This window comes from Mesoplodon bidens (genome assembly GCF_964165515.1).
Source record: "Mesoplodon bidens genome assembly, chromosome: 1".
In the NCBI taxonomy this organism is placed as follows: domain Eukaryota; kingdom Metazoa; phylum Chordata; class Mammalia; order Artiodactyla; family Ziphiidae; genus Mesoplodon; species Mesoplodon bidens.
In genome coordinates, this window is record NC_138176.1 from 143744007 (window position 1) to 143770250 (window position 26244).

At 37.0% G+C, this 26244-nt stretch overlaps 1 protein-coding gene across 6 annotated transcripts in view; it reads right to left on the minus strand.

Moving 5' to 3' along the window:
• Positions 1 to 442: 442 nt before the first annotated feature.
• Positions 443 to 26244, minus strand: part of LOC308621155 (uncharacterized protein) — a 29434-nt gene continuing 3632 nt past the window's right edge. For 2 of the 6 annotated variants that reach the window (XR_014016417.1, XM_081241381.1), the window contains 3 exons: positions 26161 to 26196; positions 18717 to 18822; positions 443 to 640 (listed from right to left, as the gene is read on the minus strand). Coding sequence is in view for 1 of the 6 variants with exons in the window: in XM_081241381.1 (XP_081097507.1) it covers positions 556 to 640; positions 18717 to 18822; positions 26161 to 26196 (227 nt within the window). In the remaining 5 variants the exon portion in view is untranslated. Of the gene's footprint in view, positions 641 to 18716; positions 18823 to 19585; positions 19768 to 26160; positions 26197 to 26244 lie in introns of all 6 variants that reach the window. The other 4 variants (XR_014016416.1, XR_014016415.1, XR_014016419.1 and 1 more) reach the window with 4 other exon arrangements.

Below are 26244 nucleotides of genomic sequence, written 5' to 3' on the forward strand. Positions count from 1 at the left end.
GCAGATAACTGGCCTTTACCCAGATGGAGTTCAGGACCATGACTAGATCCTATGTAATAGTTTGTGGGGTGAGGGGATGTTTAACTTTCACTGCTCTTCAAGTTACCTTCTCTGGGCTCCCCACCTCTACTTCTACCCCACTTTAACTCAGGCTGAGACAAAGCCTCCTTCTCTGTACTTCCATGATTCTCTATGGATTCCCTGTCGTAACTCAGCACACCTTATAGTATTAGCTGTTTGTTTCCCCCTCCCCACAGATCACCACTGTAAGCACACATTACACTAGATTATGAGGGCCTTGAGGACATGGCCTATATCGTTCATCTCTCAATCCCAAAGAGCAACACAGTGCTTGGCATGTTAGATACTACGTCATTATTTTCAGATGGATGGTGTCTTAGTCAGCTAAGGCTCCAATAACAAAACACCACAGAAGACTGAGTGGCTTAAAGAACAGAACTTAATTTTCTCACGGTTCTGGAGGCTGGACATACAAGATCAAGGTGTCAGTAGGTTTGTTTTCTTCCCAGTCCTCTCTCCTTGGTTTGAAAATGGTCAGCTTTCTCGCTTTGTCCTTACATGGTCTGTCCTCTGTACATGAACATCCCTGGTGTCTCTATGTGTGTCCAAACTTCTCTTCCTAGAAAGATACCAGTCAAGTTGGGTTAGAGCCTACACTAATGGCCTCATTTAAATTAATCATCACTTTAAAGGCCCTATCTAAATACAGTTACATTCTGAGTTACTGGGGGTTAAGGTTTCAACATAAGAATCTTGTGGGGACACAATTCAGCCCATAATAGATGGCATTGTAAGACAATCTACTAGTCCAGAGCCTCAAACACGAGAAAAATGTCAGAACAGAATTCTGTGAACTGAACTTAGTATAAAAGAGAATCTGGATCTTCAGAAAGTAAACATTTGGAGACTGAAAATCTGGATTCAATTCATGGTTAGCTTATAAACTGCACAAATCATGTGGATAAATCACTTACTCCTTCTGTATCTTGATTTCCAGAAGTCCCAAATTAGGTAGGTAATACTACTTGCTTTATTTCGCAGGGTTGTTATGAAAAAAATTTAACGTGTAAAATTCTTTTTAGAGTGTGCTACAAACACTAGGTATTTTTGTTATCATTGATCAGAGGCACAGGATCAGGGGACACCTAGCACAGAACTAGTCCTGGAGACTGAAACAGCACCAAGCCTGAAAATGAAGGGTACGTGGTTCATTGAGAGTGAAGCTTTCTTGGCTGCAAGTTGGGAAAGAAAAATAATCCAGCAGCTCTTGGGCCAGGACTTTTTACTCTTTTGGATCAATCAGACCAAGTGAATAATTGAAAAAAAAAGGCATTGGTAAAATAATAATTCTTTAAGCAAAATTGCTAAAAAGCACTTAACCTGACCTAAAAAGCTATAAACTTTCCAGGGTATCAGTTCCCCCTTCACATCACTGAAAAAGAAAATGTTCTAGTGATAGTCACTTCATTCTGCTGCACCACAACAAAAAAAAAATAGTACTTTTGTTTTGCTATCTTGAAATTTGTCTACCATGTAGATGAAATAGTAAAAATAATTTCATTCCCTTTCATCTGAAAACTTTAAAATCTGACAGATAGTGACAAGGGCTCTTAGAAAGATAGGACCCGAAGGGAGTATTGAAATAATGCAGAGCCTTCTACCTTAATTTTACAAAGGGAAAAGCTGGGCATAAGAGACTGGATCAGATCCCTGGTCAGTGAAAAACAGAGCCAGAGTAGAACCTAACTCTCCTGCCTGAGTCCTTTGTCCTTTTCCCAGCCCCATGTCTCCTCCACTATTCCCTGGGGACTGGGAAAGCATCCAGCCCATAACTGCCTCAGATTGGTAAAGCATTTTTAAGTCTCCTGAGATACATACATGGCTATTTTGAACATAATTACTATTTAGTTATCTCTGAATGAAATCTCTAGAAAAATCATTGCCTCTGTGGAATCACTTAATTTACAAAGGATGGTATTTTAGTCCCTAGGAAACTTCGTCTAAATTTACACTTTTCCTGCAGCAATGTTTCTTTAAACTGTAAACCACACACTACAGTTATCCAGTTACATCACTTCATCAAGAAACTGGTTTTTCAAAATATAGATAAATAGCGACCCCCAGGGGTAAAACTTGTTAGTATCTGCAAACTGAAGAATTGAAATAAAGTGAGACTACTCAGGAAAATGTTTTGACTGATAGTAGAATATTAGTTTCAAGTAAACATACCTTTACTAAAATAAAATGAAAGAAACTGGATGATTCTCACCTGCATTTCCATGAAATCTCTCATGAAAATTAGAAAGTTATTGCCTAACTGTGCACAATTAAATACACACTGTTGTTTAATTCTAATTGTAGTGACACATTTTTCACTTTCAGTATATTCTGAAAATCAATTAATTTGAAAATTGATTTAAAAGCTGTAACTATAAACATAAACTAGAGTTTGCTTTTTTAAAAAATAGTTGGCCTTAAACTACATTTTCATGTTAGCGCTACTTTAGCAAAATCCAGACAGAACACAATCCAATGTCTAGGCTTACAGATTGACAGTATGTGTTTAGTGAGTAAGAGATCAGTGGTGAGTGAAATGATTATTCTTTGCTAAATAAATATTGCCACTGCAGAGAACATAAGCTGAGGCTAGAAAGACTCCCCAAATCCTTAAATAAAATTTACATAATTTACTTCATTATATATCATATGCACATAATTTACTTCATAATATATCATAACTAAATGTAAAAATTTGGTGTCTTTTCATACCCTTATCGATTTTACAAAACAGCTCTCAATGTTTCCACTAATAAACCTATAAAACCTAATTCTTCCTGGAGCACTCACTGAAATAATTTCAGGGTTCTTATTTTCACATTTCTACATAAAACACATGGTGGACTTGTTCATGACATCAGCCAAGCCACCACAGATTTGACTGCTTGCTCTTAATTTAGTCCAAGCTTCTACTTTCTAATAAGTCACTTTGTATCTTCTCATTATTTCCATCACCAGCAATAACACTTCATTTCATTCTCAGGTTCATTTTCAACAGAATATAAATTCATTAAATCCGTGTGTGTGTGTGTGTGTGTGTGTGTGTGTGCGTGTGCGTGCAGGCATAATTTACAAATATCAAGGATCTTCTGCATTCTATGAAAATTTCTTTGAATAATTGCTAGGCTTTAAAATATACATCAAAAACTGCACATTTACAGATAGATAGTCTCTCTGAAAATCACACCGTACATGCAATCAACAAGCATGAACTCTCATTTAGGGTAACTGAGGTATCAACACACTTTGTAAGGGAACTCTAGGTAATATATACATAAACTGATCTAGAGAAAAGACAAAACAAGCTATGGCATCAATTGAAGTTGAAAGTTTAAAATTTTTGCTGTGATGTCTATAAAACATAGGGAAATGCATTGACTTTGATAGTGATTTGTTTACTCTCTTTAGTTCATAAGGACTTTTCAACTGTCCAAGTTATTTTGCTCCATGCAGGAAGGAAAAAATCATTTGCATTTAAGGACATATTTACAAATTAACTGAATTTCATTTTGGAAAATCTGGCAAACAGCTACTTGGAGTTTTTAGTTCTTTGACTTCTGTTTCCAACTAAATGGTTTATGCTTTGAGCTAATAATCATCAGGGTCACTTAGCTTCCCTGTGATGTTAGCATAACAAAAGGATGAATAAAATATATTGATAGTTTATTTAACTCTAATATTATATTCAGAATAAATTATCTTTTTATGTTCTAATTTCTCCTATAGGACCAATATCCAATAAACGAGTCACTGAATCTTAAAACTGGCAAATAGAACCAGAATATACAAATGTGTTACTCTCCCATTTAATCTGAGACTATAACTACTACATACTATTAAAGTGTGTATATTAAATGCTTGTAAAGGTGACATTATATTGACTATAACTTTTTAATTCAGAAGCATTTCTATGCTTAGCAATAACTAAACTCTATATTAATAACCTGGAGGCCCTGAAACATTCATTAGTTATCATGTTTATTAGTTTTCTGTTAGCTAGGTAATACAAATAGTAGTAACATGAGTGGTAATGGTGGTAATGGCAACAACAGCAGAGTATATTTATTGAGCACTATGTGCTCATCATTTTTCTAATGTCTTTATGTTAATTACCTTGTCTAACACAATCCTATGAGGTAAAGATGAGAAAAATATTCTTATCGAGGTTATAGGCCATAGTCACATAGGTGTTAAGTGGTAGAAATTACCAGATGGTCATAAAGGTGTTATGTGGTAAAGGTCATGACACCAAGTCACATAAATGGTAGAGATTATGTGTCCAATGTCTATAAGAAACAAATGACAGAGGTTAATTATTCAAGGTCAGATGGGTGGTAAGTGGTAGAAATTATGTGTTCAAGGTCACATCCGTGGTAAGTAGTAAAGGTTAGGTAGTCCAGGTCAGATGGCTGATTAAGTGGTAAAGGCTGTATGTCCAAGGTCACATAGGTGGTAAGTGATTAATTGCTCTCCAGTCTCCCTACCCTCACTAGGAAACTGAGGGCTTTGGCCTGGGTGATTGAGAAGGACATCGTTTGTTATCCAAAATTCATTTTTCCTTTTCTACATAGTAAGAGAGCTATAGCTGACATGAGTGCCTACCCAGGACCTTATTTCCCAGTTCCTCTTGTAGCCAGGTGTGGCTTAGTGACTGAGCTCTCACCAATGGAACGTCAGCAGAAGTGACATTTACCCCTTCCCAGCCTGGCCTATAAAACCTTGTACTGAGCTCCTGTATTCAAGTTCTCTTCCACAAACTAGAATAAGGAAGTGTCTGAAACCAGTTTCACTCAAGCTGGTAAAGACAATGCCCGGGAGGGAATCATCAAAAACAAAGTAGAAGGAAGCTGGTACTCTGAAAGATTGCCCAGAGCACAACTGTAGGCTAACCTAGAATGCTCATCTCAGACTACAGCATGAGGGAAAAAGGAAACTTATTTTCTTTGAGCCACTAAACTATTGTTAGTTCTATTTATTACAGCACACAAGTCTTACTTTAATACAATGAATTTTCAGATGCCTTAAAGTTCTGAAACTCTTAAGTTTTAATCAGAAAAAAAATGAGAAGATGATAAATATTATGCTCATAAATTTAAAAACAAACAGAAATTATGGTTCAATAAAACTAGAATGGCTAGCACTAGGCTTCTTTTACTAAGGTGATTTATAATGTATATCACTTCTGATATTTACTTCCTTAGATTCTAATCACTTTGTCTTCATATCTTTATATCATGGCATTGCTAAATACAACCTTAACATCTTCTATTATATTCCCTTAGACTTTTAATACATACCATAATGTTAAGTCAAAACTGTAATAAAGAGATCATGCTATTTTGCTATGGATAAGAAATGGTGCCAGATCAGTTTTCTAGCATTGGAAAAACTTTATGCTCAGAATCCATGACTAAACTGAAAAAGATTTTCTTTCTGTAATACCAATCACCTGAATTTTAATGAATATAAAAGAGGGCAAAACACTGTGAGAATAAATCAATTCATTCTTCACTAGTAAGCAGTATTTAGAATAACTTATATTATGAAAAATATGTTTGATATTTTCTTGTTGAAAATAGTTCTGTGGAAATTATTCTAGGTTTGGCAAGATAAGAGCAAGTTTCCCAGCATGTCCCACATTAGATGATAGTTGCAGTTCCATCATTAAATCCACAAGTGTTTGAAGGATCCGTCAAGTGCGCCCATGGATCAGGGTGTCACAAAAATTGTGTAAAACATAAAGCTGGAGGACTCACACTTCCTGATTTCAAAACTTATGAAAAAGCTACCATAATCAAAACAGTGTGGTACCAGCATAAAGACAGACATGTAAACCAATGGAAAATATAGAAATCCCAGAAATAAACCCTTGCCTATACGGTCAAATGATTTTCAACTGGAGAGCCAAGACTATTCAATGGGGAAAGGACAGTCTGTCTCTTCAACAAATGGTGCTGAGGTAACTAGATATCTACATGTAAAAGAATGAAGTTAGACCTTTATCTAACACCATATACAAAAAATAATTCAAAATGTACCTATACATAAGACCTCAAACTATAAAACTCATAGGAGAAAACATAGGGCAAAAGATTCATAGTACTGGGTTTGGCAATGATTTCTTGGATATAAAACCAAAGGCACAGGCAACCAAAGAAAAAAGAGATGAACTGAACTTGATGAAAAATTTAAAATTTTGTGGATCAAAAGACATTATGAACAGAGTAAAAAGGCAACCCACAGAGTGAGAGAAAATATTTGAAAATCATATATCTGATAAGGGATTAAAATCCAGAATAGATAGAGAACTCCTAAAACTCAATAATAATATAAAAAAAACATGATTCAAAAATGGGCAAGGGACTTCTGTAGATATTTCTCCAAAGATATGTAAATGACTAATAAGCACATGTAAATATGTTCCACATCACTAAACATTAGGTAAATACAAATCAAAATTACAGTGAAATTTTACCCCATATATATCACAATGAGACATCACTTCACATCCATTAGGATGACAAATAAATAAATAAACAAACAAACCAATAAATAAATAACCAACAGTATTGGTGAGGATGTAGAGAAACTGGAATACTTTTGTACTGTTGGTGGGAATGTAAAATGGTACAGCTGTTGTGGAAAACAGTATGGCAGTTTCCCAAAAAGTCAGAAATAGAATTACCATATGATCCAGTAATTCCACTTCTAGATATCTAACCAAAAGAATTAAAAGCAGAGTTTCAAAGAGATGTTTATGAACCCATGTTCACAGCAACATTATTTACAATAGCTGAATCTTAGAAGTAACCCAAGTGTCTACTGATGGATGAATGGATAAGCAAAATGTGTTATATACATACAATGATTTATGATTCAGCCTTATAAAGGAAGGAAATTCTGACATATGCTACAACAGGGATGAACCCTGAGGACATTAAGCCAAGTCAAATAAGCCAATCACAAAAAGACAAATACTATACGATTCCACTTATATGAAGTTCCTATAGTAGAGACAGAAAGTAGAATGATGGTTTCCAGTTGTTGGGGGAGAAGCTACGGGGAGTTATTGTATAACTGATATAGAGTTCCAACTTTCTCCATTGAGGTATTATATGATGTTTGGTTTTCAAACAGTGATTCTACTGGAGTGCTTTTTTAATCATTGGAAATCACAAACTTGGCTCATTAAATGCATGAAAAATCAACTTCATGAAATATTTCCCATCCCAACTTTCCTATGTCCTATAGCATATATGATCATAAGCATTCCATCGTTCCTTTTTAAGAACATTAAGTTTATAAGAAGAGACAATATTCATAAAAAATATAGGGGCTTCCCTGGTGGCGCAGTGGTTGAGAGTCCGCCTGCCGATGCAGGGGACGCGGGTTCGTGCCCTGGTCCGGGAGGATCCCACATGCTGCAGAGCGGCTGGGCCCGTGGGCCACGGACGCTGAGCCTGCGCGTCCGGAGCCTGTGCTCCGCAACGGGAGAGGCCACAACAGTGAGAGGCCCGCGTACCGAAAAAAAAAAAAAAAAAAAAAAAAAAAAAATATATATATATATATATATATATATAACAAGCATGAAGTTAGAACACAGCATACATAACTTGAAAATTATCTTACTGTCAAAGATCCCAACTTTTAAATTGTCCTTGCGTTCATTCATAGTAGTTAAAATGGTAGAAACCTGTCTATTCTAACCAAAGTAAGCAGTTTCTACGTGTCTTTAGTAATGCCATGCTCCTGGACTTCAGCTTTTCCCTAGTGTTTTAGTTATATTATCATCTTCCAAGTTCTTCAAGATCCACAAGGATATACAGCATTACCCACAAATGCCCTACCCACACACTCTTGCCTACATTCAGCCCCATCCCAATGGCCTCCTTGCCTATAGTTATCTGCAATCACTCCAAGAGCACCTGTGACTTTAGCATTTTGGAAACAGAAAATTAGAGCCTGATTTGTTTCTTCTCAATTATTTCCTCTGTGTCTTTATAGTATCCTAAATTTGTAATCATCATTTCTGAAGTTCAGACTATGTCTCAGGCATTGTTCTAGATGATGGAGAAACAAGAACAAATAGCACACTGTTTTTCCCTAAAAGGAACCGACAGTCTGGATTGTATAAGCCAATACATACCATGCAAGGAGTATGGGCAGGATACTATGGGGGCATGAATCAGGACATAACTAATTATACCAGTGGAGTCTAGAAAAGACTTCATCAAGACAGCACTGCTTGAGGTAAACACTGAAAGAGAAGAAGTTCATATAGTCAGAGAAGGGGACTAGAGGTCAGAGAAAAGAGAGGCAGGAACCAGGCACTCAAAACATTGAAGCAACATGAATAAAAATATGGAGGCTTTAAACAACATGGTACATATTGGAAGAACCAAGGGCTTTGACTTGGGTTGTGAAGAAGTCATAGTGACATACAACTTTAGAGAGAGATAAAAGAGCCAGTTCACAGAAGGTCTTATATTTCATACTAAGGACTAAAAATTGTAGTACATATAATGTTCATAATTATGATGTGCCAGGTTCTATTCTAGACTCTACTTGCAATGGCTCATTTTTATTCCATTTTAAGCATGAGGAAACTGAAGCACAGAGTGCTTTAGTAACTTGCCCAAGGTCACACAGCCAGAAAGTGAGGGAGCCAGGGAGTCTGACATAATAAATTGGGCTCATAGCCATCAGGGTGACTCCCTTCAGCAGTGTGTGCTTTATTCCATTGAAAATGATGACCATTAAAGGGGTTTAAGTAGAAGAAAAACATGACTATTCTAGTAGTAGAAATGAGGTGGGATTAAAATTGAGATAGAAGGCAGTAAAGGAGGAGAAAATGAAATGCAGAGAAATTATATTAAGGCGGTAAAAGCTACAATACTCAGAGAACAATTAAGTGAAGGAGGATATATCAGTTAGCTTTCATTGCATAATTAACCACACAAAATTTAGTGGCTTAAAATAACAAGCATTTACTTAAATCATAAACTGATGGATTAGCTAGGGCCAGGAAAGTTTGGAAGGACCTTGCTCATGTGTCTCAGTGAACTGAGCTGTAAGAGAGCTCACAGCACATAGCACACGGCAGATCAGCTGTAAGATAGCTCTGCTGATCTTGGCGGGATTCTCCTACATGTCTGGGGCCTCAGCTGGGATGAATCAATGGATTCATGGTGTATGGTCTTCTGTCCCTCAGCAGGCTAGCCCAGGTCTGTTCTCATGGTGGCAGAACAGAGGTATAGGCGGTATAGGTGAGAACAGCAGAAATGTGCAAGGTTGCTTGACACCTAGGCTTGGAAATAGCCCATATATTAATCAATTAAGTTACAAAGCATTTCCCCAAAGATTTACAAGCCCTACTCAAATTCAAAGAGAGAAGTAGATCTATCTCTTGATGGGAGGAGCTTAAGTCACATTGTAAATGGTGGGGAGCCTAGAGGGTAGATAATTGTCACCACCTAAAAAAAAATCTAATTAATGGGAGAGAGCAAAAGAAAACATCGGTGATGACTCCCTGGTTTCTTGCCTAAGAAACTGAGGGGATGATGGTGCCATTTACAGAGATAGGGCCAAAAGGGCCCCTCACTGGTGGATTTTCCCCAGAAAGTGAATAAAAATTTCCATGCGGGCTTCCCTGGTGGCGCAGTGGTTGAGAGTCCGCCTGCCGATGCAGGGGACATGGGTTCGTGACCCATTCCGGGAAGATCCCACATGCTGCGGAGCGGCTGGGCCCAAGAGCCATGGCCGCTGAGCCTGGGCGTCCAGAGCCTGTGCTCTGCAACGGGAGAGGCCACAACAGTGAGAGGCCGGTGTACCGCAAAAAAAATAATAATAAAATAAATAAATAAATAAATAAATAAATAAATAAATAAATAAGTAAAAGTTTCCATGCATGTTTTTCCCAGTGGTGTGAACCAGAAATCTACACAAATAACATAGCAATAGCAACTGAAAGAATGTGGTAGAAATACTCAGCTTGACTCAATTAAAAGAAAAAGTTGTTACTAAAGAAACTATACATTGTACAATATGACAGTGGAATCTACTGAACTTTTATAACAAACACTGACTGAATGTATGAAAATAAGCTGTGATTTCCTTTGAGGTCTAAAGTCATATAACGTCCTGCTCACATCTGCCAAATCGATCTTCCTGTGGGAATTCACCACAATGAAACCATTGTCAAGGATGCAACGTATCAAAAAATAGGCTTTATATTCACTGAACTCTATGTTTCAATTAAGTTAAATGCCCTTCTAGGGATAGGTAAATTTCAAGTGTGCTATTACAGAAAATAGCAGAGTGGGTTGTAAGAAAGAAAATCTTTGGGATCAGTAGATATGACTGAGCACACTCATTGTCACAAGCTAGGACACACTACACGGCATGACAGAAAGTCAAAGTAGTCGTCGTGGCTCACCAACATGCATTCTTTGCTTAGTTCAAAGGAGACTGTCATACTATCAATGGCTTTTTATAAATGAGCTTCGCTTTTTTAATCCAACCTACTTCTAATTCCTGACTCCAGTGTTTAGTGCAAGATTCCCATGAGCAAATAAACTCAGTTTTTTCACTCTGCTATTTAAGGCTTTTCTCCAGTCTGTCCCATGCCATGTCTTGACTCAGATTCTCAGTCTTCTCTTAAATTCAGCCTGTGCTGGTGTCCAGATGAACTATGTGCTATCCACAAACATGGCCTGTCTTCTTTGGTTTCTTTGCCCTCACTCAGCTCTTTACTCTCTGCTGTGCTGCTTCCTTTTTGTCTCGGCTCGTCCAAAATCTTATTTGAACTTTAAGTCATGACTTCAGTACCACAGATTCCAGCAGCTTATTATGATTTTTCTGTTTCCTGGACTTCCAGTCCACATTGTACCTCACTCTTTGTCTACCCTGGACACTCTGCCTTCTACTAAAATTTTTATTTGTTGCCAGGGACAGGGGGTGGGAGATGGGGGGAAAAGGTAAAGGTGGTCAAAGGGTACAAACTTCCAGTTATAACATGAATAAGTTCTGGGTATGCAATGTACAGCATGGTGACTATAGTTAACAATCCTCTATTGTATATTTGAAAATTACTGAGAGTAGATTTTAAAAGTTCTCCCCACACACACCCAAATTTTATCTGTGTGTGGGGACAGATGTGTTAATAAACCTTATTGTGGCATCATTTTGCAATATATATACATATCTAATCATTACATTGTACACTCTAAGCCTACACAATGCTATATGTCAATTACATCTCCATAAAGCTGGGGAAAACATTTTTAATAAAAATAAATACAAAATAGAAGTTTTTATTTGTTTCATCCTTAACTTCCTAGTACCTTTCCTGAGGGCACATGAATTTAGTCTTTTTCAAGATGGATTTGCCAAGTGAGGAGTGAGGTTGGAGCTTTCTCTCTTCCAACAACACAGTTTGATTTTTATGTGCTTCAAATAATGGTCTACAGACTTCCACAGAATATATAATTTGAAGAAAAAGTTCTGTAAATGCTTTAAGTGTTTGAAAACTGCTGTTTATTTGTTTTTGCATCTCTTGCTATTTCTAATGCAAATCCTTTCCCCTGGTGGTGGGTAGAAATCTATATGAGCTAAAATTAGTATAACAAATAACATTGTTCACTACCTGCCAGAAGGTAACAAGGGATATCAAGTATGAGACAGTTCATATCCAATTGGCATATATTATTGATAACTGCAAAATCATTTGCTAAAAAAAATAAAAGTGGCAAGCCAGCAGAAAAATAAGTACTGTTAAAGAAGATAATTGCCAGTGATAGGTTCAATCTGGATCACAAAGCATGATCAGAACTTTCTAAAATGATAACTTCTTAAAATAAATAGCAAACTGAGATGTGAGCAAGTATTAAATTGTAGTGTGTATTCACCCCTTAACTCCTTACCTAAACAAACAAACATAATTATGTGGTACAATCTTATACCATTTTAGGTCTCTATCTTTGAGTTACCCACTACGGTAGACAAAATAATGTGCCCATAAAGATGTCCATATCCTAATCTCCAGGACCTGTGAACATTACGTTACATGGCAAGAGAGAGTTAAAGTTGCAGATGGAATTAAGGTTGTTAATCAGCTCAAGTTAAAGTAAGGAAATTATCCTGGATTATCCAGCTGGGCTCAATGTAATTAATCATGACAGTCCCTTAAATGTGGAAGAGGTAAGCAGAAGAGTCAGAGCCAGAAAGATGGCATCATGAGAAAGACTTTGCTGGCTTTGGAGATTAAAGGGGGCCACGAGCCAATGAATCCAGGAAACCTCTAGAAGCTGGAAAAGTTAAGGAAGTGGATTCTCCCTTGGAACAGCCAGGAAATAAGGCAGCCCTGCTGACACGTTAATTTTAGCCCAGTGAGGCCCACTGCAAACTTCTGACTCCAGAACGATAAGATAATAAATGTGTGCTCCCTGAAGCTATTAAGTTCGTAATAATTTTTAAAGCAGCAACAGGAAACTAATACACCGAGAAAAATTGTTCCAGCTTTCCCCAGATGCCAAGCAACTGTTCCCTCCTTGTCAAATATCTTTCCTATTTCAATCATCTATCGGTACTCCCAAACTATCTTTATTTGTAAGATGATAATTTTCAATTGATAAGATAGTGATGTTTTCTATAAATTACTTTGTCAAAACAATTACTAGAAAAGATATTAGCAAAGACTTAATGAATATTTAAATACTGATTATACAGCTATTTTAATTAATGTCATTCAGACATAATTTAGAAGCAAAATATATTTTTAAATCCTCAAATAGCACATAATAATGAGCTATATTTTATTTTTGAGAAGACAAACGTTGCTTGTGTTGTGAGTTGATCTCTTCTTTAAGAACAAACTACTTAACAAAATTAGGCATTTTTTGTTTGATCTACCAGTAATAGGTAAATAAGTGAAGCACAAGAGAATGAGGAGAATAAAGGTGATATCTCACTTCTAACACAATTTCATCAAAATGGTAAAAATGTGTTTAAATTAAGCCTGGGAAGGTCCAACACAATTGGGAACTGAAGAACTCACATAATGTTCATGGGTATATGGATTGCTCCTGTTTCAAAAATGCTTTCATTTCAGTACCATTTAGAAAATGTGAGACTCATTTTATCTAAACAACAACAACGAAATCATCACCAGATAAGATTTGGCAATGCTGTGAATCCCGCTAAACCTCAGTTTTTTCTTATGATTTTACCAGTCTATTCCCCACGCAGGTTAGTTCTAAGGATCAAATTAGATAATGTATTTAAAGCAAATTGTAACCTACCAAATCACTTTTTCCCCCTCAGTTCCTACTATAAGTCAAACACCAAGCTAGGCAGACAAACAAGAATTAGACAATAACTTCAACAATTAATGTACAATGTAAGACACAGAATGCTATGAGGATTCGTGGCTAATACAAACTGGAAGGGGGATGGTGAGGTACCTCCAGCCCTAGGGAATCAGATTGCCTACTGTGTGCCAGGCACTATGCATGTTAAATTTTTTATGCACATTATACCATTTAACCCTCACAATAATCCGACAAGGTAGTGCTATTGTTTTTCCCTTTTTACTGATGAGAAAGATAAGGCTTAGGTGAACTAACTTTTCCAAAGCCTGCAGAAAATAAGGGATAAAGCCAAAATTCATTCAGTTAACAAATAATTATTGAGCACCTACTGTGTGAGAGGTGTGTTCCAGATGCTGAGATTACAGAAGTGAAGACAGCAGATAAAAATACCTACCGTCAAGAAAATTATACTCTAGGGAGGGAAACAGAAAACAAAGAAAATAAAAATTAAGTCTATTTTATACACACACACACACACACACACACACACACAGTTTATCAGATAGAGATAAGTGAAACACGGAAGTGAAACATAAGGTGGTGGAGATTGAAATTTTAAGTAAGATGTTCAGGAAGGCCCTCTTGTTGAACATGGTAAGTTTGACATGCTTGTTAGGCATCCAGATGTATTTGTCAAGTAGGCAGAGAATACACGAGGGAAGGCAACGTTTGAGTAATTGCTTAAAAATAGTGATGGAGTTGGGCTAGCAGATATCTAAGGGGAAGGCATGTAAGGAAGAACAAATAGCAAGTAGAAAGGTCCTGAGATGGGGATTGATGTGGCTGAAGCTGAGGGAGAGAAGGGAAGAGCAGAAGATGAGATCTGGATGTAATGGTGGAGGGGGCAGATCACACAGGACCTTGTAGTTCATAGTCAGGTCTTTGGTATTTGTTCCAGATAGGAAAATGGGGTCTTGATCATAGAAGGATATGTTTTAACAGGATCGCTTTGGCTACTATGCTGAGAACAATCTGAAGAGAGGAAGCAGGGAGATTGGTTAGAAGGTGTTTTCAATAATTCAGATAGCAGGAGGTAGTGTTTTGTACAAGTCTGATAACAGTAGAAGAGTGGCAAGTTGTCAGATTCTCAATATATTTGAAAGTAGAGCCAACAGGATTTGCAGATGGATTGAATATGGGGGTGTAAGGGAAAGAGAGGAGACAAAAATGACAGCAAGATTTGAAGCTGGAGCAAGGAAAGATTTGAAGCTGGAGAAAGGTAAATTGCCATTAATATTTGGGAAGAAGAGATTTGGTGGTAAATACCAGGAGCTTAGACTTGGATATTGTATGATTGATATTCTTATCAGATGTTCAAATCAACTAGAAATTGTCAAGTAGGAAGTTGGATATATAGGACTAGAGTTTAGGGAAAAGACTCTGGGGCTGGAGAAATAAATCTGGAAGCCATCTAATTTAATACAAATTAACATATGAACTTAATTCCAGATCTGTTTGATTCTCAAACCTAGCTCCTATTTGTTGGGAGCAATTCTCCATTGCATTTCTGCATGTCTCAGGTTATCTTTTCAAGGATGTTTATACAATAAACATCCTCAGAGACTAAAAGAGTGTCTCTCTTCAGGTTTAAGGACAGATTTGTTTCCTGATCAAGATACTTAAGGTAATGTCTCCTTTGGAGGCAAAGAATAGAAAGATTGGCTTGCAGCTTGCAACCCCCTTATAAAACTGGTTTCCTGGGACTTCCCTGGTGGTCTAGTGGTAAAGACTCTGCCTTACAATGCAGGGGACGTGGGTTCGATTCCTGGTCAGGGAATCAATGTCTCACATACCGCGGGGCAACTAAGCCGGCGCGCCACAACTACTGAGCTCTCACGCCTCAACTAGAGAGGCTGTGTGCTACAAACTACAGAGCCTACACACTCTGGAACCCACACGCCACAACTACAGAGCCCATGCGCCCTGGAGCCCGCACGCCACAACTAGAGAGAGAAGCCCACATGCCACAACTAGAGAGAGAAGCCCACTAACCACAATGAAGAGCCCACGCGCTGCAACTAAGACCCACATGCTGCAACGATGAGGCCAAAAATAAATAAATAAATAAATCTTGGAAAAAAAAACTGGTTTCCTAAGCTCAGCTGTGACCTACATCCAGTATGTTTGCAAGGTCTACCAGGATCCACTCTGCATCACCCCCATGACACGAGGGGAGAGCAAAGGGGAAGCTCGTGCTGCCTGATGTCTCATGAGTGATAAACACCTCAGTCCACTTAAGCACACTGTTTCCTTACCAACCACATTTATGGAAATGCGGGAAGTCGATCTAGCAGCTGAAGTAGTAGCTGAGGCTTAGGAACTGTCTGATCACTTAACTACTATTGAAGAGGAACCACTGAAAATTTTGTAACAAGGGAAGAGGTGTGATTTGACTTGAAGTTTGAAATGAAAATCCCTCTGATATCAGAGGGAAAGTGGTCCTGGAGAAGAAGAAACAAGAGTGGAAGAAGTTACATCAGTCAGGCTGTTGTTGCAGCAATCCCCGCAAGAATGAAAAAGGCCCAACAGAGGGGTTAACCAAGGGACTGAAAGAAGGAGGCAGATTCAAGAGATATTTAGGAGCTAAAATCAATTGGCCTTCAAGCTGTATCTTTACAACATTAAATCAGAAAATTTCAAGTGTAAGTACGAAAGTAATTGGGAGTCACTTTCTTACATAAGAAGAACGGAGTCAGGCACAGTTGCCACATGCCCGTCAGAACTCCAGGTTGACTTCTCCACATAGTTTTTCTCTTTTTCATGGTCTCAAGCAGCAGCCTTGAGCATTGGATCCTCAAACAGCAATGCCCACAACAGGAAAGAAGGGGAGACCTCCATTGTACAGGCATCTCTTTGTTTTTTAATCAGAGAGGAAAATCTTTCCTAGAATCCCATTAATCAGATTGGGCCAAATGCTCATGCCTTCAATGCAAGGAAAGTTGAGAGAACAAAATCTGGCTCTTTCAGCCTCTATAGTGGGAGGTAGGTTCTAATAACAGTGAAGAGAAGGTTGGAATTGGCTGTTGGAGAGACAACCAATAGTGTCTCCCAGAGGATCTAATTAGCTGTGGAAGCTGAGAAAGAAGGAGAACTCTAAAGGATTGCTTAGACACCTGGCTTAGACCACTGTCTGGATGGTATTGTCATTCATGGACGAAGCAATGAGAGAGAAACAGGTTTGGGGTAGGGAGTGAAGCTATATCTTTGAACACACTTGAATTTCTAGTTGGAAAGCCCAGAGCTCAGATTCATAGGGGTCTAGAGCTCAAGACTGAGAGCTAAGCTAGAGTTATATAAGTTTGGGACAATATAAGTGAAGTCACAGAGCAAAAGTGTCCAGACACAGTGTGATTACAGAGAGGGTCAAAGAGGGAATCTTGGAAAGAGAAGCCCATTTGACAGACTGAAAAGGGAAGTCCATGAAAGTAAAAAGAAAAGAGGAGAGAGCAATATTTTAAGACGGAAGAGAGGCCAATGGTACTAAGTGCTTCCCAGAGATCAAATAAGAAGATGAAGAATGCCTATCAATTTTAGCCACGTTGGCATGGTGACCATTGCCAAGTAAGATAAATATATAGGGAATTCGTTATAGACAAGTGATTTTTTTTTTTTGGCTATCTATTAGGCTCTTTATTTTTTTATGAGGGCAGTGCAAGCCCATGGGGGGAGAGCTGGAAAACAGGGGGATAAGAGTGATCTATAATGGCTATACAATTATAATATACAACTGTCAGGAAGTGTCTGTGCCTTGGATCTTTATAGAACCAGCACAGCCACCTGCCAAGCATCCAGGATGTTCAATAAACGTCCCTCCATCTCCCCAACATATAAAATATTGGGGGCTACTGTTCCAATTCCACCCCTTGCTTACCATCACTATTTTATATGCTGAAGAATACATTTTCTTCATCAAGGTTAATTTTCTTTTACTAATTTGCTTCAGTTCACTACTCACAAAAATGGGCAAAAATGCAATGTAAAGAATATGCTATCCAAATAAAAGCCCGGTTTCTATGGCAGTGATCTGAGATAGAGTTCCAGTTTGCAAGGAAGAGTTGCTATTTTAAAAAAATCCTAAAATTTTACATCACTCTATTTTGTGTTTTTCTTTTTCAGTTCTCTAGTAAATCTCTTAAATATTATAAATGAAAGTAGTTATTAAGTTTTATATAGGAGTAAATATAAATTTCAGTAAATTTCAGCTTTTTAATAGTCCTTACTATATGTTACTGCTATGCTATAGAAGGTCAGCCAGAGTGACCTGCTATTCATAAAGAACAACTGGAAAAATCAAAAACCACAGTTTATAAGAAAATCAGCACAGCCTGTCCTATACCAGGTTCCATCATGCCCTCTTGTGTCTAAGTGTAGCATAGCAGCTCCAACTTTAAATTGAAATATTCAGGGCTTCCCTGGTGGCGCAGTGGTTGAGAGTCCGCCTGCAGATGCAGGGAACATGGGTTCATGCCCCGGTCCGGGAAGATCCCACATGCCGCGGAACGACTGGGCCTGTGAGCCATGGCCGCTGAGCCTGCGCGTCCGGAGCCTGTGCTCCGCAACGGGAAAGGCCACAACAGTGAGAGGCCCGCGTACCACAAAACAAACAAACAAACAAAAAAATTGAAATATTCAGTACAACACGGTGAACATCACACATTCGCTATGGGCCAGGTGCTAGGCTGGGTGCTGAGTCCACAGCTGTGGACAAAACCTACAAGGTCCCTATCCTCATGGAGATTATTTAGGACTTACTTTAATTATTACATAAGTTTACATGTCATTTGAAAACTTCTGTATGAAGATTTAGCATTTCATTATATGGTACAAATAGTTTTATCAGCTAGAAAATATTGCCACTAATTTCTTTAGTCTACAATCTTAAATTATTGATTCAGCTTGCCCATAAACTCTTCTCCTTAACTTCTAGTGGTAAAAATTTCATAATCCATTGATTTAGTTTTATAGCTACTATTTACAAAGATATAATCTTCAATAAAATGATGCTGTGATGTTTAATTTTAAAGCTCTTATTTAATCTTAGTGTTAGTTGTCATTGAGAAGCCTCTGAGGTTATAATTTCATAGTTTATGATCCCAGGAAAATTTTCCTTATTAAATTATAGACAAGAGACAGTGCTTTAGTCTATGTTATTAAAATTGAAATTCCCTAAATCTAATTATATATTCTTACCATCTGCATTTTTATGATTCTTATCTAAAGAAATCTTCTGAAAATCTCAGAGCTGACATAAATTTCTTAAATTTTACTTACTTTTTGTGGGTTTTGAAAACAAAAGTTCTTGTTTTAATTTTAAGGAGCAGAAACTTAATTGTGATGGCTTGCAGATAGATGACAATATGGCCCAGAATGAAACTTTCTATAATAAAAGCAGATATGATAAGATATAAACCATAGTAGGCAGATCTTGAGAATTTGATTTCAATGAAACACTTAAATCAGTAATCATCCATTCTAGCATTCTACCTTTTACACACAGACTATTGTTTCACCCTTAACAATTATCAGGAGGTTGTCCCCTCATTCCTAAGTGTGAGGACCACTGTGCATTTCTCATTTACTCAATTGCCCAACCCCTTTTATTCTTATTATAAGAGTATTCTCTTATTCTACCTCAGTGTTTGGAGGTTGGGGGACCTCTAGTTAAGGTTAGTCCTATGCATGGTGACTTTAACCCCTCCTCTAAGTATATCAAACCCCAAACAACCCTACATAAACCTAAAATCTAATTTAAAATAAAGAGCCTGCTCTGCAAAGGTAGTTTCAAGTCAAGTTTCCCAGTCTCTCTTTACAACCAAATGACTGACTCAAAACCCCACTTATATTAAAAATCTAAATCCCCCATTTGCCTTCTCAGACTATGTATCATATTTCCTTTTAAAAATGGGTGATAGGAGCATTTTCCACTTTGCCCTGGGAATGCTTTGCCTCATTTTATCGTATATTCAAATATCTGGATAAAATTATGAATGAAAGCTTATGAAATTTTAAGGCAGCTTTCACTGCCTGCCTTGCCCATGGAGACCAGAGTCATGAGCCAAGGTACCTGATCTGACAAACATTCACTCCTGCATGGTGCAAAAGTTAAGGCAACATCTTTGCTTGGGAGTCAAGAAGCCCACCTCAGCAGATATATCCAACATCTGTGAGAGCTTTGCCAACACGTTTGAGTGTGGAAGGATCCTCATATTATTGAATTCTTTCTCCAATGCATTACAACAGATGTGTATCAGTTAGCAATTGCTATAACAATCATGTAAAATAAGCCACCGCCAAGCACAGTCATAATAGATGGAGTGTGGATCTAAGGAGAGATAGAGGATTGAAGCCATTTTTGCAATCAGTATGCTACAAGATGTCTAGTAATGCAATGATGACTATAAAATAATCTTTCTAAATCAAATCTGACCTTCCTTTTGTTTTTATTATAACTTCTGAACAAGGAAAACTAAAACACACATTTATGCACACACACAAACTTTCTGGGTGTCCCCTACCAATAGTCATGAGCTCACTCACACCCATCCCCACCTCTACAGTTGCTACTTATAGCAAAGGGTCTTCAAGATTTAGACTCACTTTTCATGTGAGGGGTTACAAACATTTTCATATAATGGGACACACAGAGAAAGATCAAATATGTACAGCACACTGAAGTAAACTAAAGGAGTTGTGAGGGTATCTATTTCAGGCTAGTGGAAAATTTTATTAATTTCTTCATATTACAAAAGTCAGATAAAAAAACGAAATATAAAGTATTAAGAAAGATATTAACTTTTAACTGGTATAAAACTTCTAAATAAAATCTTTTTATTTTTATTTTCTGAGAAATTTGAACTTGATTCCATGAACATAACATTTTTTTTTCTATCAGGTTTTATGCTTGACATGGCAATATGTAATTCTTGATAATGATTTTTCAATGAAGTCTCTGAAAGTTTAATAGTCACTTTTAAAGGAAGCAAATAGGTTGTAACAACAGGCAGAAGAAAATTTATTGCTTTTTCACTGGCCACAGCAACTTACTTTTCAGAATTAGACAGAATTTGGGTAATAAGAATTCATTAAATTGTGTTTTGAGGAGCCAGCCATTCTTTAAATCCAGCTGAGATGGAGTCAGAGGGATCTGATTCAACCTTCTGACTTAAACAACTAAAAAGTTGGACAAAATATGAATGAAAGGGCTTCCCTGGTGGCGCAGTGGTTGAGAGTCCGCCTGCCGATGAAGGGGACACGGGCTTGTGTCCCGGTCTGGGAAGATCCCACATGCCGCGGAGCAGCTGGGCCCGTAAGCTATGGCCGCTGAGCCTGCACATCCGGAGCCTGTGCTCTGCAACGGGAGAGGCTGCAACAGTGAGAGGCCCGCGTACCGCAAAAAAAAAAATGAATGAAACAACATCTCTCAAGACACAAAACATCAGGCAATGAAGGACCGGTATCCCTGAGTGATGAGAAACAAAAAAAGTGAGCCCTACAATTGTCCCAGGTTAATGTCTAGAGAAAATTTCCACACTGTAGCATAGGGAAAGGAAATGCAGGCAGAGACCCATGGTGTCTCTGTGTTGAGAGATGAGAATCCAGGGAAGCCATGGTAGCTAGAGTTTGCAAGGCAGAGTACTACAGAGAAGCAAGATGCGCACAGAGAGAACTCTAAAGATCTGAAGAGTGTTCCCCTGGAGTATTCAGTTGAGTACTGATCAGCAAACACAGTTAGCTGTGAAACTATCTGAGGCTGAGAGAACCACCTGAAAAGATTAGAGGAAACAGTGTCAGAGGCACTCATAGAGACACACATAGTTCCTGTTCCCACAATTAGAATAAAACATATCAATCAATCAATTGAAAGAGAACTAGAAATAACACAAATAATAAACTTAGTAGACAAGGACCTTAAAAAATTATCTTAACTATATTCTATATGTTCAAGAAGCTAAAGAAAAGATTGAATATATTAAGTAGAAACATGGACAATAAAAAAAAAACTCCCATCAAATTTTTAGAGATGAAAACTACAGTGTTTGAGATGGAAAATACCCTGTATTTTATTAGGTCACAAAACATGTCTTAACAAATTTAAGAAGACTGAAATCACATCAAATATCTTTTCTGACCACAATGGAATAAAACTAGAAATCACAGAAGAAGGAAAATTCACAAATATGTTGAAATTAAATAACACTCTCTTGAATAACAAATAAATCAAACAAGGATGGAACAAAAGCAGTTCTAAGAAGGAAGTTTATAGTGATAAATGCCCACATTAGAAAATAAGAAAAGAGCTCAAAATAACTTTACACCTCAAAGAGCTAGAAAAAGAAAAAGAAACCAAACCCAAAGTTATTAGAAGAATGGAAATAATAAATATTAGAGACAAATAATCAAAAGAGAAAAATAGAAAACTACAGGCCAATACCCCTGATGAACTAAATGCAAAAATCCTCAACAAAGTACTAGCAAGCTGAATCCAACAGCATGTTAAGAAACCGTACATTATGACAAAGTGGGATTTACCCCTGAGATTCAAGAATGGTGCAACACAGCTCAGTGCTTTGTGACCACCTAGGGGGGTGGGATAGGGAAGGTGGGAGGGAGATGCAAGAGGGAGGAGATACGGGGATATATGTATATGTATAGCTGATTCACTTCGTTATAAAGCAGAAACTAACACACCATTGTAAAGCAATAATACTCCAATAAAGATGTTAAAAAAAAGAATAGTGCAACATATTCCAATCAATTAACATAATATACCACATTAACAGAATACAGGACAAAAATCACGATTATCATCATAGATACAGAAAAAGCATTTAACAAAATTCAACACACCTTTGTGAAAATAATTCTCAACAAACAAGGTATAGAAGTTATTTACCTCAATATGACAAAGACCATATATAGTAAGCCCAAAGCTAACATCATAGTAAATGGTGAAAAGCCAAAAGCTTTTCTTCTAAGATCAGAAACAAGGCAAGGATGCCTACTCTTGCCACTTTTAAATGTAATATTAGAAGTCCTAGTGAGAGCAATTAGGCAAGAAAAAGAAATAAAGGGCACCCAGAATGTAAAGAAAGAAGTAAATTATCTCTGTTTGTAGATGACCTAATCCTATATGCAGAAAACTCTAAAGACTCCACAAACAAACTGTTAGGACTAATAAATGAATTCAGTAAAGTTGCAGGGTATACAATGAACAGGTAAAAATCAGTTTCGTTTCTCTACACTAACAAAGAGCTATCCGTATAGGGAAATTAAGAAAACAGTCCCATTCACAATAGTACCAAAAACAATAAAGTAATTAGGAAGAAACTTAATCAAGCAGATGAAAGACCGAAAACTACAAAAAACAGATGAAGGGTTTCCCTGGTGGCGCAGTGGTTGAGAGTCCGCCTGCCGATTCAGGGGACACAGGTTTGTGCCCCGGTCCGGGAGGATCCCACATGCCGCAGAGCGGCTGGGCCCAGGAGCCATGGCCGCTGGGCCTATGCATCCGGAGCCTGTGCTCTGCAACAGGAGAGGCCACAATGGTGAGAGGCCCATGTACCGCAAAAAAAAAAAAAAAAAACAGATGAAAGGAATTAAAGAACACATAAATAAGTGGAAAGACATCCCACGTTAATGGATTGGAAGACTTAATATTGTTAAAATGTCCATACTACCCAAAGCAATCTACAGATTCAATGTTATCCCAATGGTATTTTTTACAAAAATAGAAAATAAAATCCTATAAGTGATATTAAGCCAGAAAGACCCCAAAGAATAAAAGCAATCTTAAGGAAGAATAACAAAGCTGGAGGCATCACACCTCCCAATATCAAAATATAATGTGAAACTATAGTAATTAAAACAGTATGGAACTGGCATAAAGATAGACATATAGGCCAATGGAACAGAACAGAGAACCCCAAAATAAACCCAAGTATAAGTGGTCATCTGATCTTTGACAAGGGAGCCAAGAGTACACAATGGAGAAAGAACTGTCTTTTCAACAAATGGTGCTTAGAAAGCTGGATATCCACACCTAAAATTATGAAATGGATACAAAAATCAATTCAAAAAAGATTGAAGACTTAAACATAAGACCTGAATTGTAAAGCTCCTAGAAGAAAACATGGGGGAAAAGACTCCTGAAATTGGTTTGGCCATGATTTCTTGAAGATAACAACAAAAGCACAGGCAGCAAAGCAAAAATAAACAAGCAACACTACATCAAATCAAAAACCTTCTGCACAGCAAAGGAGACAATAAACAGAATGAAAAGACAACCTACAGAATGGGGGAAAATATTTGCAGACCACATATCTGGTAAGGGGCTAATATCCAAAATATATAAGGAACTCCTACAACTCAATAGCAAAATGACAAATGACTCAAATAATTGGCAAAGGAGTTGAATAGATATTTCTCCAAAGAAGACATAAAAATGACCAAAATGAAAAGGTGCTCAATATCACTAATTATGAGGGACATGCATATCAAAACCAAAGTGGCTATCCTGCCACACCAGTTAGGATGGCTATTAGCCCCTCGACCCCCACAAAGAAGATAACAAATATTGGTGAGGATATAGAGAAATTGGAACCCTTGGACATTGCTGGTAGCCACTACGGAAAACAGAGTCCTCAAAAATTTAAACAGAACTACCATATGATACAGCAATTTCACTTTTGGGTATATATCCAAAAGAACTGAAATGAAGATCTCCAAGAGATACCTTCACTCCCATGTTCACTACAGCATTATTCACAATATTCAAACTATGGAAACAATCCGAATGTCCATCAACAGATGAATGGATAAAAAATAAAATGTGATATACACATACAATGAAATATCACTGAGCCTTAAAATGAAGGAAATTCTGCCATATGAGACAACATGGATGAACTAGAAGTACATTATGCTGTGATTAAGCCAGTCATAGAAGGACAAATAATGCATGATTCTACGTATATGAGGTATCTAAAATAGCCAAACTCATAGAAGCAGAGAATAGATTGTTGGTTGCCAGAAGCTAGGGGCAGGAGAAAATAGAATTTGTTGTTCAATGTATATAAAGTTTCGGTTATGTAAGATGAACAAGTTCTAGAGATTTGCTGTGTAACATAGTGCCTATTACATTAACAATACTGTACTGCACTCTTAAAATTTTAGTTAAGAGGGTAGATCTCATGTTAACTAAAGGCAAGAGGGAGACATATGAACATTTTTGGAGGTGATGGGTATGTTTATTTCCTAGATTATGATGATGATTTCACAGGTGTATGCATATGCCCAAATTCATCAACTCATACACCTTAAATATGTGCAGTTTTTGTATATCAATCATACCTCAATAAATCTGTTTTTTTTAAACTTTAAACATAAAGATGTGAATAAGTTAAAAGAACGGAAAATACATTCCATTCAAACACTAATCAAAAAAATGTTGGAATGATGATATCAGACAAAAAAGATTACAGAACAAAGAATATTACTCCAGATAAAGAAGATCCTTTCATAATGATAAAGTATTTAATTCATCAAGAGTACATAATAAACCTAAATGTTTATATACCTAATAACAGAGCATCAGAAGACATGAACCAAACACTGATAAAATGGAAACAAAAAATACACAAATGTCTGTAATTTCAACACTACTCTCTCATTAATTCATAAAATTAGTAACATAAAATCAGTAAAGATATAGGAAATTTGAACACTATCAACCAACTTTACCTAATTTACCTAACAGGGTAATCCACCCCAAAATAGAATTCACATTTTTTTTTCTAATGAACTTGAAAATATACCATATTCTGGGCCACAAAAAATCCTAATATATTTTAAAAGAATTAAGTCATACAAAGGATGTTCTTTGAAGAAAAATGAAGTAAAATAAAAAACAGAAAGCTATCTGGATAGCTTTGGAAACTAATATTTGGAAACTAAGAATACACTTCTAAATAACCTGTGGGTCAAAAAGAAATCAAGAACGAAATTAGAAAGAATTTTCTGCTGAATGAAAATGAAAAAACAAGATATAAAAATTTGTGGGATGCCACTAAAGCAGTTCTAAGAGGGGAAATATACAGCACTACAGGTATATGTGAGAAAATAACAAAGGTTGCAAAACAATAATCTTAGCTTCCACTTAAGAAACTAGAAAAAGAAGTGAAAATTCAACCCAAAGTAAGCAGACCTTGGGAAATTGTAAAGATTGGAGTAGATATCAATGAAATGGAAAACAAAAAGCAATGCAAAACTCAATCAATCCAAAATTTGGTTCTTTGAAGAGCTCAATTAAATTAATAAACATCTTACCACGGTGATTAGGGAGAAAAAAAATGAAGATACAATTTACCAATATCAGAAATGAGAGCGGTGAAATCACTAAGGATTGCACAGATAACAATGGAATGTTACAGTGTTATGCCAATAATTTTGGCAACATAAATTTTAAAAATCCTTGAAAGACAAACGTCAACGCTTACTCAAAAAGTAATCAATTGAGGACTTCAGCAAAAATGGCAGGGTAAGGATATCCAAAAATTTATCCCCCCATAAAAACAAAAAGAAAACTGACAAACTATAAAAATCTACATTTCTGAAACCTGTGAAGACTACTGAAAGTCTTTCAGCAACCTGGGAGGCTTTTTCATGAAAGTTGGAGGACTATCAGTATGAACAGTCAGTTTTGTTTGTTTTAACTTACCCGTATCCCATCCCCTGCTCCCAGAACTACGGTAGCCTTGGGAAAAACAAAAACAAAAACAAGTTTACATTCTAAGTACTAGAG